The 16829-nt window shown below is 37.0% G+C and overlaps 3 protein-coding genes across 6 annotated transcripts; 1 reads left to right on the plus strand and 2 right to left on the minus strand.

The window, feature by feature from the left end:
- Window positions 1–646: 646 nt before the first annotated feature.
- eif4ebp3l (eukaryotic translation initiation factor 4E binding protein 3, like) lies at window positions 647–5322 on the plus strand. The gene is made up of 3 exons (XM_077247502.1): window positions 647–1010; window positions 3557–3730; window positions 4189–5322. The coding sequence occupies exons 1-3, from the start codon at window positions 878–880 to the stop codon at window positions 4218–4220; spliced, it is 339 nt and encodes a 112-aa protein (XP_077103617.1). The 5' UTR covers window positions 647–877; the 3' UTR covers window positions 4221–5322.
- A 660-nt stretch (window positions 5323–5982) lies between these two features.
- Window positions 5983–10903, minus strand: hnrnpaba (heterogeneous nuclear ribonucleoprotein A/Ba). Of its 2 annotated transcripts, XM_077247496.1 has the most exons (9): window positions 10814–10903; window positions 10339–10584; window positions 9830–9998; window positions 9588–9746; window positions 9189–9344; window positions 8878–8980; window positions 7177–7341; window positions 6989–7074; window positions 5983–6708 (listed from the first exon to the last, which is right to left on the minus strand). In XM_077247496.1, the coding sequence occupies exons 2-8, from the start codon at window positions 10554–10556 to the stop codon at window positions 7004–7006; spliced, it is 1041 nt and encodes a 346-aa protein (XP_077103611.1). In that variant the 5' UTR covers window positions 10557–10584; window positions 10814–10903; the 3' UTR covers window positions 5983–6708; window positions 6989–7003. The 2 variants fall into 2 exon arrangements, with proteins under 2 accessions (XP_077103611.1, XP_077103612.1); XM_077247497.1 differs by lacking the exon at window positions 6989–7074 and having other exon boundaries at window positions 10814–10900.
- A 637-nt stretch (window positions 10904–11540) lies between these two features.
- nme5 (NME/NM23 family member 5) lies at window positions 11541–16766 on the minus strand. Of its 3 annotated transcripts, XM_077247500.1 has the most exons (6): window positions 16671–16766; window positions 16403–16559; window positions 15627–15832; window positions 15190–15290; window positions 14992–15110; window positions 11541–11734 (listed from the first exon to the last, which is right to left on the minus strand). In XM_077247500.1, the coding sequence occupies exons 2-6, from the start codon at window positions 16544–16546 to the stop codon at window positions 11651–11653; spliced, it is 654 nt and encodes a 217-aa protein (XP_077103615.1). In that variant the 5' UTR covers window positions 16547–16559; window positions 16671–16766; the 3' UTR covers window positions 11541–11650. The 3 variants fall into 3 exon arrangements, with proteins under 3 accessions (XP_077103615.1, XP_077103614.1, XP_077103616.1); XM_077247499.1 differs by lacking the exon at window positions 16671–16766 and having other exon boundaries at window positions 16403–16651; XM_077247501.1 differs by lacking the exons at window positions 11541–11734; window positions 16671–16766 and adding an exon at window positions 12241–12420 and having other exon boundaries at window positions 16403–16651.
- Window positions 16767–16829: the final 63 nt, after the last annotated feature.

Genomic DNA, 16829 nt, shown 5'->3' on the forward strand with positions numbered 1-16829 from the left:
CCTTTTTGAGAAATATACAAAGACTACATTTACAATCCTGTTATTAATGTTAATTGCTAGAAAGTGGCGAAATCAATTTCACAAACTGTAAAGGCTTTAAAACTGTAGGCTATTGTGCTTGCTCCAAATAGCAGTAATAGCAGTAACACTAAAATTATACAGTTAAAAATTATACATTTGTATGAGCTGTTTTATTATTATTATTATTATTATTATTATTATTATTATTATTATTATTATTATTATTATTATTATTATTATCATCATCATCAAAATTACTACTACTAGTAGTAGTAGTAGTATTAGTAATAATTTGGATGATAATAATAATAATAATAATAATAATAATAATAATAATAATAATAATAATAATAATAATAATAATAATAATAATAATAATAATAATAATAAAACAGCTCATATAAAGTTAGCATTTTCTGAATGCTTTTCGACAAATAAGTAAAAGTTTTTCTTCTTTTTTTATGTAGGCTTGAATTAGTGTCCTTTCTTGGCAGAAGATTTGTAAAAAAAAACAACAACAAAAAAAAACTGCATGTGTCTTTGTTGTTGTTCAAGTCTCGTTTGTCACATGATGCGAGTCACGTAGTCTGTTCTGTTGTTAAATAGCCGAGCGCTCCAGCCCTGCGGACAGACAGACACTCACTCACTCACTTACTTCATCGGCTATCACAAGACCAGCGCTGTTTGCAACACTCTACAAAATATCTGTGGCATTCTTTTTATGTTGTTAAAACTTTGTTGAGCTAAGTTAAACCAGACACGGCATACAGACGGCTGTTGGGTAGAAAAACCCTTTAGAGCCCTGATATATCACCGTGTATTGGTGTCAAAAAGTTTCGAGCGCATTTCATCCACGATGTCCGCCAACACAGAGCAGAGCAAGAGCTGCCCCATTCCCACACGCGTGCTGCACCTCAAAGACTGGTCTCAGCTCCCGGACTGCTACAGTCAGACCCCTGGAGGAACACTCTTCTCCACCACTCCTGGGGGTAAGAATGCCTTTTAGGACTGTACAGTTTATTTTTTTGTTGTTGTAGGTAGGTGAAGAACATGTATTTTGATGAATATTGTGTATCTTTTATTCTTCTATAGGGGAAATAACTTAAACCAGCCTGAGATCTTAGCTACATGGGCTCCCAGTGTGGTCTGTTTGTTGGGTTTAGGTGGATTTTTGGGAACTTGGGAGAGCAACTTTAACCAGCTAACCCAGCTAAGACCAGCAAACCATCTTGGAATGGTTTAAGCTGTATGTTGAAACATATTTTGACATCCCCCATTACAAAACAAAACACTTGTGTGGACGTTGTATATCAAATGGAGCAAGGAAATGTACTTATTCAAAATATGTAATTCCATTAACACGTTTTAAAACACTTATACCGTTTTCAAAGTCACTAAAGATTAATTTCTTGTTGGTTAAACTAATGGTGTTACAACTTACAAAATGAAATGATTTTTAAGCTTGGCTTGCATTAATATATAGCATAGACCCGTGTTTTAATTAAATAAAGCTTCTTTTTGTTGTTGCATTAAACTAGGGGATGAGCATGTATTTTAACAGGTAAATGAAAAATAAAACTTCTGTTTATGTTATTAAATTGTAAAGATGTGAGATGTGAATTGTTTAACTGGTACTAAATTCATGTTGCTACGCAAACGTTTGTTATGCACAACAAGTTAGTAATTTATGGACCGTCTGCAGCAAGATAGCCCAACTGCCATGTGTCTTGTTATGTAACAATGTCTGGTTATCTGATTTGCGACTTGCATGTCCCCAAAATGGTACTAGGCATTGAGTTAATCTAATCATGTGAAAAACAAACACATGACCCTTTTATTTCTAGGCAGGACACATGTTTCTCAATCTCCTTTGTCCCTCGCTAGAATATCTTTCGCATGTGGCTGTAACTGTAGCACATTCAGAGGAGGAGGCCATTCTTAGAAACGCCCCTCCTCCTTCCCAGCTGTTGTGGATTTCAGGAATAACAGAACTCTGTGCTCTGGAAAACGAGTTCATTGGGGCCACTGTATCATGGACGGTTCCCTCACCGCAGAATAACAATAAAAAAAAATAACAGATCAGAGGCATGTGCATACACGTACATGCATATATATATATATATATAACTATATTTACTTACTCTCTTTAGGCTTGCTGTGAATCTCTGCCAAAAATGTGTACGGATTGCATTTCACTCCACAAAACAAAAGAAATAAAGCCTGTTTTTAGGACTTTTTTGTTTACATCTTGACAGCCCATAATTCCATCTACAATTATGGAAACTACATTATATATCATTTAAAGTACTTTTTTTTAATATATATATAAAAAAGAATACTAAAAAAATTATAATTTGGGGGGAGATTGTGCTAAATTGTCACAATAAAAAATAATAGTTAAATATTCTATTAAAACAAAATATTACTGGTGTGCATCTTGAGACAAAACAATGCTACCGGCACATTTTAAGATATGCCAGTGCATGTTGCTTTCAGTTAAAACAGCTCAAGCATGTATTTTAGTCTGGGACTAGCCTTGTCTGTGAAACCGGGCATAAAAGTGCATATATAATTTCATTTTCTTTCTACATAATTTCACATTTTGATTGTTGATTCAGGGGGGACTGGGGGTGAAAACGGATGCTTTTAACCTAAACAAATTGCACACTTAGGCTATATTCTTCCCCCCCCTGCATTTTAAAACCTTTCACTTTCTCGAACTCTGAGATGTTGAAAAACACACTTCAGCAGAACAAAGTCCTGCAGAAACTGTTGGTTAGTTCTCCCTGCATTCCACTGGCCAGAGCAGCTCCCAGTTGTGACCACTGTTCGTCCAACCCCTGTCCCGTCTCCGTCCACACCCTACCCCTCCCCCTCCTCTCTCAACCCTCTTTTGTCCAGAACACATTGCACTGAATAGCAAAAGTTGCGTAACATGTTTTTCAGCCAGTACTGGGTACAGTATAGCTGCCTTCAACTACAACAGAGACTCACTACTTAACAGTTCTTAAGTCAGAAAACAATCTAATCTAGGGCTAGTTAAGCGATGCAAGTTTAAACACGAGGTTAAACTCATCTGCTACGCTGTGTTTCCCCGTGGCTCGGCATTCTCACGTGCAGACGTGCTCAAATTTCCTGGAACTAAAATGGGAGGTGCTGAGTCCTGCAATTCAGTTCACCCCATTTTTATCGAGGGAGCTTGAGAACTTCTTTTCACTTGCAAAATGTCAAACATTTGAGTGTTTGTTTGCTGTCTAATAGCATGGGCGTGTTAAGTGGCACATCGAGTTAGTTGCTATCTTCCTTTTATTTTGTTAAATAGATTAGAATTGCTGTTCGTTTGGTAAAATCCCAAGAAAACCATACGTCTGACTTTAAAGCCACATTTCAATGATTGCTTTTAAGTGCCAACACATTTTACTTGAATCCTAGATTTGTTGTTTTCTCACACGTGATCGTCAGCAGCCTAGAATGTAAATATGTTTCCCTAGTCATGTGATTGGTTGCTATAATACATGTCCTATCCCTCCTCCAGGAACTCGGATCATTTATGACAGAAAGTTCCTCCTGGACTGTAGGAACTCTCCCATTGCCCGGACCCCACCCTGTTGTTTGCCCCAGATTCCCGGAGTGACCGTTCCTTCACACCATCCAATGTCCAAACTGCAGGAACTCAAAGAGGAGTTGGAGGAGGAGAAGGATCTGCCAGGTAATGTTGCTGTCTGCTCCAGAAAAAGAAAGAAAGAAAACCTGTTCTGTGATAATATTTCCAGGAAACATTAAGCCCTCAGTTTTCTCCTGAAACAAATTAATTTCAGTATATTCTGTACTCTTTGGAAAACAAGGTTCAGTGGGTTCTATATGTAGCCATTAAGCAAAAAAGCTTTCATGTTTAACCGATGATTTCTTTTCTCTCTTTTTTTAGTGGTAAATATGTTTATGAGCTGTTTGATCCATAACATTTAATTAAAATAAAAAATGAATGAATTAAAACTAAATCCATTAAATGATACCATGATGGGAACCCCTAAAAGGTTCTATATGAAGCACCTGACAGAACCCTATAAGGTTTTATATAGAACCTTTTTAGAACCTGGATTTTCAAGGTTTCTCCATTCAAACTCAAAGAACCAACCTCTCTATTTCTTTTTTTTTTTTTTTTTAAAGCTGATGACAACCAGTTTGAGATGGACATTTGAGTCTTTCATCTACCTCCTGTGAAGAGCTCTCTATTTTATCTGTCGGGATGATGCTACTTACCTCACAATCAGCGGACATCACATATTCACCAGATTAATGGGCTTTTTAATGAGCTAAACCCCCAGAGGGTGTCTTTTTCTTTTGATTAAAAGTATATGTTCAACGTTTACCAGAAAAAAAACATGATTGTTTGTAAGTTGTGGTATTTTAAAGTTCTTTATTGTACATATGGTACTTTCTACCTTTTTTTTTTTTTTTTTTAAGAAAATGTAGCATTATGTGTGAGCCAGGACAAAACCATGGCAAAATCTCTAATTTCTGAGCATTATATCTCAGCAAACATTGTTCATTGTTTAATGGTATAGGACGATTAAATGCCAAATGAATGTCTGTTGCATATGTTTGGTGTTTCGCCTGGAAAAGCACATCAGAACATAGATGTACACCACCGTGTCCCCTCAGGGTTTTCCTGGTGTTTCATTTGCCTGGATTTCCTCAGGTTTTATTATTTTGATTGAAATAAAAAAATGAGAAAATACTCGTCCTTTGATAAATTTGGAGTTTGTGCAAAAGGCTAAGGAAAATTACATATTGGGAAACTGCATTCTAATGATCTTGGTTTCAAAACTTGCCTACAAAAATCATGGTAACTTCACTCTGCTAGATAGATTTGCATTTACAAAAGGAAATGCCAGTGCTTGCCAGGCAAAACAATTTACAAGTAGATATTATGGTTGTCATGGAACACAACAACAGCAAAGAATTGGCATGAAAAAATATACCATTAAGTAAATTATGATTGTTTTGGAGCAAAACAGAAGATATAAGTGGCCAAATGATGGTCAACTTTGGGGGTGGTTAGATTTTATGTTTTTGAAAAGTCTCACTCACCAAGGCTCCATTTATTTGATAAAATATAACTGATGTCTGTGATCAAAGCTGAATTTTCAGCATCATTACTCCGTCCTTCAGAAATCATTCTAATATGCTGATATTTTTTCATATCAATATCAAAAATAGTTGTGCTGCTTAATATTTTTGTGGAAATTGTGAAAACAATCATCAGGATTATAGAAAATACAGCATTTCTTTGAACTAGAAGTCTTTTGTAATATTGTAAATGCCTTTACTGTCACTTTCGTGACTCTTACTGACCCCACACTTCTAAAGAGATTATGACATATACGTCTAGATTAGGCTTGTAACAATGGCTTCTACTGGTAGATGCTGTAACCACACACACACCATGCCATGGCACATTTGGACTCGCTTATAGAATTTTTTAACTTAAAACTCACTCAAAAAAGGCATATTATTAGTTCAAGGGAAAACATTCTGGAATTGGGAAAGTTAACTGCTGTTTTAAATAGACTTTCAAGTTGTAGCAAAAGCAGAAATGAAAGATGCATGCGCTGCAGTAACTTCTCTATCTCACAGGTTAAGTTTGGAACAAGCAGTTTTATCCATACATGTTCTTTTGGGCTGCGTTCCAAGACCAATTACTGTCATGTTTGGATACAAACTGGCAGTTTAACCAAAGCCTTTTTCTATTCTACATTTATTGGCCAGCTAACTTTAGAAAACAAACTTGACGGAACTCTCAACCTCTTACAGTGACCTAGTTTACAGTCACTGTAATATTATATCTTACAAGGATTTCTTAGACATACTAACTTCTTCAAAATGCAAACTACAGGTTGATGGTTCAGAAAAACTAACTTCAATGTGGAGATTGAATGCAAAAGCATTAGACATACAATAGACATCTTAAAAATCAAGTTTATTTCTTGAAATTTGTCCAAGACACTGGAGGAATGTGTATCCAGTGTTTCGAGAAAGAATCATGTTACAATTACCTGTGTATGTTTTGAGGTATAGTTTAATCACTATTAAAGCCACTCTTAAATATCTAACAAGACAGGAGGAAATCTCCTTAAAAGCAGGAGAAAAAAAAAAAAAAAGAGGAAAAAAAAAAACAAACAAAAAACACTTGTCAAGACTTGCCACTAACAGATTTCAATGGACAAGCTTACAATCGTTAGGAAATCCCTTTTCATCTCACCTTGAAGCCATGCAACTTTGCAACACAGAGCACAGGTGACAGGAAAAATAATATAATCTAAAAACACTAAAAGAAAAATTAACCAAAACTTGTTTATTTTGAATGCATTTTGAGAGCTCCGAGTCTAGATGTGGTAGACACAGCCATGATGTAAAATACAACCATACAATACATTAGAATCAAAAAGGTACCAAAAAGTACAGTAAAAAAATAACACTTCCATCTCTGGAAATGTAAAAGGACACAAAAAAATAAAAAAAAAATAAAACAAATGTGACAAGTGACATTTGCACCCCACCCCCCCAGTTCCTTATGTTTTCTGTACAAAATGATGCAGAAGTCCAGATTCTGCCAGCTTCCAAAAGTAAAAGACCCCAATGTTCACTGTGACCAGACGGCTGGTTCCTGCTCGGTAGCTTTACGACCTTTAAGAGAGAAAACACAGATTTAGTTGCTTTTAAATCACATTAACACCACATGTATTTTATATTAGAAGAAAAAAAAAAAAAAAGAAAAAAAATGAAGTGAAGAGATGGGGCCTATCATGATCTACCACTACAACCCTACTGTATCACTACAACCCTCCCCAAACGGTTCGTTCTATCGGCCTTATAGTTCGGCTGGGTCAATGGAGATGAATTGGTAATGGAGCGATAATTAAATTAACCTTACCATGAGTGGTGGGAAAAAAGTTAAAGTTCATACCTTAACTACACATGATCAGTATGGCTTGTAGCTACTCTGGTGAGCCCCACGTCTTGGAGTTTTTCCATAGCTTGTATTGCCCTGGTCTAGGGGGGTAAGAGAAGAGCAGAGAAAGGAACTTGAGTCCCTCGTATTCACAAGAACCCAATGGGGACGGTGGGGAAACCCCAAGGTCAATCAGTGCTTACTGTAGTCATATCCTCCGCCGTAGCCGTAGTAGCCTCCGGAGTAATCGTAGTTGCCGTAGCCTCCGTATCCACCGTAACCTTGCTGTCCGCCGTAGCCGTAACCCTGGTTACCATAGCCTTGATTCCAGTAGTTGTTGTAGCCCTGATTCCAGTTCTGGCCCTGGCCTATAAAACAAAAGAAACCATTTCAAACACCATGTCTGTAAGCGACTTAAACCATAAAGCAATTGGTCTATACTTAAGCTTTGTGGGGTATTAGAACAGATTTGAGATCAGCCAAATCTTTTAAGATGGATAAAATCTGAAGCTTTCACATATAAGGAAAAAGAAAAAATATCTATATGCGAGCAATACAAAAGCCCTATTCGGACGGGATTAACTTTACGAGGGTAGATGGAGTAATGCAATTTTACCACAGGACGTCTGTAATATTAAAGGCCAATTCGCAATAAGATATCTCAGTAAAACTAGCAGAAGTGGGAGGAGTAACTCGATTTGCGCATCGCCGTCACCCTCCTGTCGTCATGTGCGTATTACGTTGCTTCCTGATATCACGTGCGCAAACACACATATATATATATATATATATAAAACAGTTATGTCCGGTCGAACGATGTACTAAGTAACTTCAGATTGGATTGTGTTGGTAATAGGCACTTACCTAACGCTAAAAGATGTTTCGTGCCTCTAACAAGTGCTTTCGATCTTGTGTCTGATCTGAATGGTATGTGGAAAACACTTGAGTTTGTCCCAGCATCGAGATCGCAACTGAATGCTTTTAAGCGTCTCCATTCTTGAAAAAAACGCGGAAAACTACTTCTAAACAGGAAATGGCGAAATATTTACATACATCACAGCGGGTCTATTCGCACGAGATTAGCATTACCTAAAGTCATTTTTCGGGACCTTTTTACTGAAGGTTAAAGTCGCCGTAATGTTTACTGACATGGTCCATAAAGATTATGAGATGGCACATTTGGACTGGACTAAAAAAACAACACAGAAGCTCTGGTAATTACTACTTTACCCCACCTCTCCATGTTAAACTAGTCCCGTCCGAATAGGGCTATAATCTCATTCAGAATTTGTTATTTGAATTACAAATGTTTAACATTAGCCCCTGGTTTCACAGACAAGGCTTAAAGGGATAGCTCACCCAAAAATTAATATTCTGTTATCATTTACTCACACTAAATTTGTTCCAAACCTGTATGAATTTCTTTGTAAGGATAAGTAATGACAATTTTCATTTTGGGTGAACTACCCTTTTAAGCCTAGTCTCAGATTAAAGTGCATGTTTGATCAGTTTTAACTGAAAGCAACTTTCACTAGTAATTCTTAAAATATGTCAGAGCCATTGTTTTGTCTCAAGATGCACATCAGTAATATTTTAAGGCATGTTTATAAAAGCTATGTAAATATCCTAATTGAACTAAGGCCTAATCTAAACCCTGTCTGTGAAACCAGGCCTTAATTTAGAAGACATCTAGATTCAGAAAGTTTGTTTAAACTAGCCTGCATTCGATTTATATACAGATAGACAAGGGCGACTGTACAGAGTTGTTTTGCGGTTGCAGATCAGTGCATATTTGATAAACATGCAGTCATTATCTAGTTAAACTTTACACAGACTAACGCAGCCAACAGTTTGAGTGGCAGATGAGAAAGTCCAACAGGAGATAGACGTTAGGCTTTACGAACCTCCACGCCCCCTTCCTCTTCCTCCTCCTCCTCCTCCTCCAAAGCGACCCCCGTACTGCTGCTGCTGATACACTTCCTTAGGCTGTGCAATCTTGATCTCGCACTGGGAGAAAGAAAAGACAATTGAGTGAATAATGAATGAGTCATAAAACACTGCCACTAAAATCAATGCTGAAAATATTTTGTATTGAATAAAATTTTACATTGTACTACCCCTTTATTCTTGCCATTAATATAATGTCAAAATATGAACAACAACCTTGAAGACTTATCACATTTATCAGTAAACTGGTCACACTGGAAACACTCACAAGGCCTTCTTTTCCATTTGTGTCCTTGGTTCCACTGACGTTGTGATATTTCTTTTCCAGAACTTTCTTGACAGCCTCTTCATCCTTGAAGGTAATGAAGACAAACCCTCTCCTCTTATTTGTCTTTGGATCCATCGGAAGTTCGATAGTCTCAATCTGCAGAGACAATAAATAAACGCGTTTACAAATGCACACGCTCAAAATGCAGAAGAGACAACTACAGACAAAGCTTTTACATTGGCAGTATATACACTTGATCATTTTATTATTTTTACAAAAACAAATGAATGCATATTTTCAAAGTAAAACATAATAGATTGTGAATATCTTCAATTTTTGTAATCTGGTGTTAAACAAACTACAAAGCATTAAAAAGTCTAAAAAGGAACGCTCCAATACCTCGCCAAATGCACCAAAATACTCGCGGATCCTCTCTTCTGTAGTTTCAGGGTTCAGTCCACCAACAAAGATCTTCTTAACAGGTTCTTTCTTCATCGCCATCGCTTTCTTAGGGTCAATCTGTCGTCCATCCAATCTGTGCTCTTTTTGTGCTAAAACCTGTGCAAAATAGAGGAATTTGTGAGTCTTCGATGGTTATCTACATCACAACAATATAGGTTTTCCTAAGTACCAAAGCTTACCTTATCTACACTGGCTGGCTCTTTAAAAAGAATAAACCCAAATCCCCTTGATCGTCCAGTGTTAGGGTCCATTTTGATGGTGCAGTCTGTCACCTCTCCAAATTTAGAGAAGTAGTCTTTAAGATCCTTTTTACTAGTGTCCCAGCTGAGCCCCCCAACAAACATTTTCCTGAGGAAAGGAGGCAGAAAAAAGGAGTCAGACCAGGAGGTGGCGTGGAAGCGCAGATTTCACAATTTCTCCATTTTTTGCATTAAAAAAAACCCACTTTACCTATAACGTTACTAATAAACGGAAATAAAAATCGCAATACAACACATATACATTTTAAACGCACAAAAACACAGACACGTACGCCTAAGTAAACCCTGAATTTTAAAACGTATCTTTATGCTCAATTCACCAAATTCGCCCATCCCCCTACAAAAAAAAGACACATGGCGCCAACAAAGACGGAAGGAACAAAGGATTTTATATCGGAGAATTTAGCACAATTATTCCTCGAACATACCCCGCATCTTCCTCTCCTTTGCTCGCGTCAATTTGCCCGCCATCCGATGCACTAGTTTCGTCTTCATCCCCGGCCGTTTCGTCCGCACCGGCGTCTCCCTGCGCCCCGGCCTGTGCGCTCCCGTTGCCCTCCTCGTACTGCCCGGCTCCGTTCAGATCGTCCTCGCCCTCGTGGCCGTTTTCTGAGGTCTCCATATACTGCTGCTCGGCGTCTGACATGGTGGTAGTTTAATGTAAAAACCTAAAACTGCAGAAAACGTGTAATGTTACAAAAGGAAGCGCCTTATGTAACGCACAAGCACCACCATTTTGAACAGCGGCGGTTACATTCTCATTCGCAACGAGAATGTAAACATATCGTTGTTATAATTAATAAATACACAGCTTTACTTGCCTAGAATTAAATATGACGGTTAACAAAACTAAATACACAAACTGGGGCTAACAAATTCGTAATTTGATCGTAAATACTTTACCTTAAAAGCAGCAAGTGAAAAGTCTCCGTGGAACGCTTTCCGCGGTGTGGGCCCTTCCTTATTGCGCCGACAAGCGGTTGGTTTTATATTACTGGATGGTAGATAAAGGAATTTTAGTAAGGGCAAATTTGATTGGATGACTTCGAACGCCTATCAATCTGACAGCCAATTAAATATGTCTTTTACACGTCACAGAAATCCTCCCCCAAACGCGCTTCTTCTGAACCTTCGTGTCGAGTGGGGGAAGAAGTCTTTGTTCTTGTTTGGTTATAAACATGTTGACCACTTGTTCATAAAATTAAGTGTGTATATATATTTTTAGAAGCAACCCGCAAAGAAGATAATGCAAGAAACAGCCGTTTGTATTGGCTATGCTTCGTCAAAATAGTAGTACGAAGGTTACATATACATTTGCAATAGGCATTTGAATATTAGCATGCTAACGTTCATTTTGTTGTTGAGGTCGTATAATTATATTTCAGTCTAAAGAGTGATTCACATTAAACATTGATTGTGTGTTGAATGTTTGTTTATCGCCATCAGAAGGGTAAAAAAATATATAAAAAAATCACGATTTATTGAGAGATGACGGAAGAATAGGCCTTCTACTGTTGTACTAATCGGTGACAAAGATACTGTACATTTGCTATTGTATCTTACAGTTAAATTAACCATGACATAAGCAAACATACATTTGATAGCACAGTAAATCAAGGGTTAAATAACATTGTTTATAAACATTTTATTTTATAAAGCAGTTTGAATGATATGAGAAAAACACCCAAAATAGATCAAGACAGTAACTTGTTGGTAAATTCTTGTTGCTTGACAAACAAATCAGGCTGCCTCCTTTACTACTGTTCCATCACATATTTTGGGCTTATTTGGGTTATTATTCATCAGCCAGTCAGCAAGCCATGTCTGTAAAGAAAAATAATACAGTACAAAAATAAATGAGTAAATAGCAAATAGATACATCAGAAAATCAAGGACGCAGTTGTTCAAAAAATTTAATCTGAATCAGAATGATTCATATTTGGAAATCCTTGTTTTCCAGGATCAGGTAATCCATTTTACTCAGGATCCAGTTTTATAAAGCAACATTAGATTGGATCACCTACATGGGACTACATATAACAATGCAGGCTACTAGCTGTATAAAGAACAACAGATCCAATAGTCAGCATGGGATCACTAAGTATTTTTATTTGAAGAGAGAAAACAGCACAATAAAACAATACAAATAAATATACATGCAATAAGGGATGCAATTGTTAGAACCTTCTTTTGATCATTTCATTATAATTAATATACAGCCATAAATGGCTGTTTTTGTTTGATATTGAGCTGTTTTGGGGGTTAATTTTTTTTACTTTATTTTACTGAAAGTTTTAATTGATAGTCTACTACTTTATCAATGTAACGGTTAAACAAATAAAATGTAAAATATAAATCTATATATACAGCATGATGCAAATGTTTATTGTATTGTTAATTATTGTTGTAACCATTTTTATAGTGTTTGTTCCTGAAATCCATCCAGAATTCAACCATCATCTGGGATCAGGATAGTCCAGATTTTTTTTGGGATCAAAGGTATCCCAATCCTAAAAAGTTTGAACACATACTGAAGGTGTGATAAAGAGGAAAACCATGATTAGATTATGATCTAATCTGATTTCAGAATACTATTTTTCTTCTTTTGAACAACCCATTTTCAATATCTGATCCAATCTGATAGCTGAAATCCAATTGAATTTCTTTTGAACAATTGAGCACAGGGTGACAAAAGGCATTACAGTTTTCAGGTTCAGAAATTATTCACCCAGAAATTTAAATTATGTCATTATTTATTTGTCCCCATGTAATTCCTAAACTCTGACCTTTTCTTTTGGGAAAAAAAAGCATTATATATTTTAAAGAATCTTTGGTTACACTTTATTTTAAGGTGTCAGTGTTAGTGTATTTATACATTTAAGTACAGTATACTTAGTAACAGTATACAGTACTAACAATTATTATAGTAGTAATTAAAAATAAAGTGTTAGCGAATCTTTTTAGGTTAGGATGAGGGTTCATTTCATGTACAGTAATTATGCATAATTTATAGTTATTACTACAGTAACTACATGCAACATCATTATACATGTAGGCTCCTGTCCCATTTAGCACCAAATCTTTGGAACAGTCTTCCTAACATTGTCCGGGAAGCAGACACACACTGCCAGTTCAAATCTAGACTAAAAACATATCTCTTTGGCCTAGCGTACACAACACATTATAGACTTCTATAATTCAATGTTAGGCTTCATAGATTAGGTCAGCCGGAACCGGGAACACTTCCCATAAATCCTGATGTACTGGTTACATCATAAGAAGGATGGCGTCTACGCTAATATTAGTCTCTCTGTTTATCCCGAGGTTTATCGCAGTCCGCCGGATCCAGGCCGTATCCGGATCTGATGAAGGACCAGCGCCTGGACACGACGACAACGCAGTCCTGAAAGGGTTAGTTCACCCAAAAATGAAAATGATGTCATTAATGACTCACCCTCATGTCGCTCGAAGCCTGTAAGACCTCCGTTCATCTTCAGAACACAGTTTAAGATATTTTAGATTTAGTCCGAGAGCGTTCTGTCCCTCCATTGAAAATGTATGAACGGTATACTGTCCTTGTCCAGAAAGGAAATAAAGACATCATCAAAGTAGTCCATGTGACATCAGTGGGTTAGTTAGAATTTTCTGAAGCATCGGAAATACATTTTGGTCCAAAATTAACAAAAACTACGACTTTATTCAGCATTGTATTCTCTTCCGGTTCTGTTGGGGATCCGCGTTCACGAGTCCGCAGTGACGCTGATGACGTAAGACGCTGCTGACGTGTATCTGGTGCGTCCGTGTATTCGGGTTCAAATAAATATGGCTGGGCAAAAAAATGCAAGTCTTCCTCTGTGTGGAAATCCTTAGACATGTTTGTGAAGATTGTTTTGTTTCCAGCGTGCGTCTCCCTCAGACTGTAAACGAAGCTCGGGCGCACCAGACACACGTCAGCTCGTCTTACGTCAGCAGCGTCAATGAACGCGGATCCACAACAGAACCGGAAGAGAATACAATGCTGAATAAAGTCCTAGTTTTTGTTATTTATGGACCAAAATGTATTTCCGATGCTTCAAAAAATTCTAACTAACCCACTGATGTCACATGGACTACTTTGATGATGTCTTTATTTCCTTTCTGGACAAGGACAGTATACCGTTCATACATTTTCAATGGAGGGACAGAACGCTCTCGGACTAAATCTAAAATATCTTAAACTGTTTTCTGAAGATGAACGGAGGTCTTACGGGCTTGGAGCGACATGAGGGTGAGTCATTAATGACATAATTTTCATTTTTGGTTGAACTAACCCTTGAAGTGTCAACTAGTCTCACCCCTGTGAAGGCCTCCTTCCATTCCCTTTACCTCTGTACAGATAAAACGTTGTTGCAATAATTCCGGTTCACGTGGCTACGCGGAAGCGATAAAAAAATCAGTATTGTACATTTTTCAAGGCTTGTACCTTGGAACCCATTTCATGGTTTGCGTTCTCAAGCCACCAGGTACTGTTTTGTGCAAATGAGCGGCCAGATCGCATTAAGGGTTTTCTGTTAGAACGGTGTCGTGTTAGCGGCCCCTTATGTTAATAACCAATGATTGTTGCGACAGAAGTGAATCAAACAAAACTAACTTTAGCGTGACAATAAACTTTATTCTAGAGCTGCTGTAAAGGCAAAACAATCTATGTAACTTTAATTTCCTATTATCAATGTAAAGCTGCCTTGAAACAATCTATATTGTTAAAAGCGCTACATAAATTAAGGTGACTTGACTGTAGTAATAACTATAAATTATGCACAATTACATGAAATGAACCCTAAACCAATTATGTGATTTATAGTAATAATTTATAGTTATTACTACAGTAACTATATGTAACATGATGTTATTGTAGTAATAACTATAAATTATGCATAATAGAATTAACCCTAAACCAAACCCTCATAACCCTATAGTAGTATTAAAAAAAAAATTCTAAAAAGATTCAGCAACACTATTTAAGAGTGTAAAAATAACACTGTAAATAAAGTTACCAAATACCTAATTATTTTTTAAATACCTTTATGAAAAGATACACTTACAAAGGGGTCCATTGGCTTTTTCTTGCACAGCTCCGTCAGTCCAGTGAGAAGTGTTGGGCTAACATACCTGCTCAGGTAATCTTTGGCAGCATCTCCCATAGGAATGGGTTCAATCACAGCTGAAATAGAAATCTTATTTGTATTATACTTTCGAATATTGTTTATTAAACTAATTTGTTCAGAGTTAGATTCACTCACAGTTGGGAAACATGAACCTGATCTCCTTCTCAGCAGCAGAGAAGGAATCACTGCCATGCACAGCATTGCGCAGGTCACACGTGCCCAGTCTAGCTCTCAGACTGATGGTGACATTCAGTGTTGATTTGCATTTCCCAGAAAGAGAGAGAGAAAAAAAATTGACTGTTACTTTGAAACATGACACGTATGCATTTTGAATATAGACTTGTTGCAATGACAGAACTGAGATATGCGATTGATTGAGGCACTCCAATGAATATCAGCTTTGTAAATTATTAGCCCGAAGTGCATAAAATCCACAAAAGTATACATTTATTTGGCCTGGAGTTTGAAAGGAACACAAAATGGTGAGATGAGAATTTAGCTTCATAAGTCAGCAATTAATTATTAAACCACCGGCATACTAGAGAGAAGATTCATTCAATTACATTCATTACCAGTCAGGATGTGTCTCTCTAGCCTTTATACTGCTGACTGGTCCCATTATGGCTTTCCAGGTGGCAATAGCCTGGTGTCGGGCCAGTGCGAGAGCAACCACTGGTCCGGAGCTCATGTAGGCGGTCAGATGGGGAAAATACAGCTTCCCATAATGCTCCGCATAGAAATCACTGCATTGCTCTGGACTCAGTTGAAGGCGCCTTTTCTGTAAAATGGGAGACAAGAATGCAAATCTGGCTAAATGAAATCATTGCCCACAAAATATGAGCTGTTAGTTAATAAAGCGATAGTATATTTCTGCTGTTGCTTAAAGGATAGTTCACCCAAAAAAATGGTCATATTGCCATTTACTCGTTCTCAAGTTGTGCCAAACCTGTATGAGTTTATTTTTTCTGCTGAACAAGATATTTTAAAGAATTGGTCACCAAACAGTATTTTGTTCCTACTATGGATGTCAATGGCTACAGTCAACTGTCTGGTTACCCATATTCTTCAAAATCTATTTTGTGTTCAGCAGATGAAACAAACAGGTTTGGAACAACTTGAGGGAGTAAGTAATTATAATTTTGGAGTGAACTATCAGTTAAAAACTAGAGCTACATGATTTCATCAGCCTCCATCAATTAGTGGCAGCAGACATCACGTAGTGTCTTGGGTTTACAATATAACGTTAACTAAAATTAGTGCGTGTCAATTATCAGAAAACATCTTGAGCATCATGTAAAGTATTTAGTACAAATGTGCATTGCCTTTCCACTTAACGTACGTATCTTACCTGCAAAATTGTAAATCCAGATTGAAGAATAATGTCCTCAATTTCGTCAGTTTTATTGATGGCATCTGGTTTGATTAAAGCCAAAGTTCTCTCCACGAAGATACGAGGTTCTGACATCTGTTTTTGAGGACTGTCGCTGTCCATGACTTTTAATCAGCTAGTTGGACAATTTTACTGTAATTAACGAACTGGACTTTTTTCACGGTTAAATTCTAAGTAAATTTAATTGCCATGGAGGCATTCTCAAAGTACAAATAGTCTTAGTTACCAATGTACAAGCACAATTAACCCGTTTCTAACCCACAACACATAAAAATAGTTTATTAATTCATGGGTCTGTATCATGTCGCGTCCTCTGAGAAGAGTCGGGTGTGTTGGCCTTGTTGCTAGGTAACAGTTGCAAAAATTAAATCTACATGCATCAGTG

This window comes from Siphateles boraxobius, unplaced genomic scaffold (assembly GCF_051911475.1).
Source record: "Siphateles boraxobius isolate OS27281-9 unplaced genomic scaffold, OSU_SipBor_1 3, whole genome shotgun sequence".
Lineage (NCBI taxonomy): Eukaryota > Metazoa > Chordata > Actinopteri > Cypriniformes > Leuciscidae > Siphateles > Siphateles boraxobius.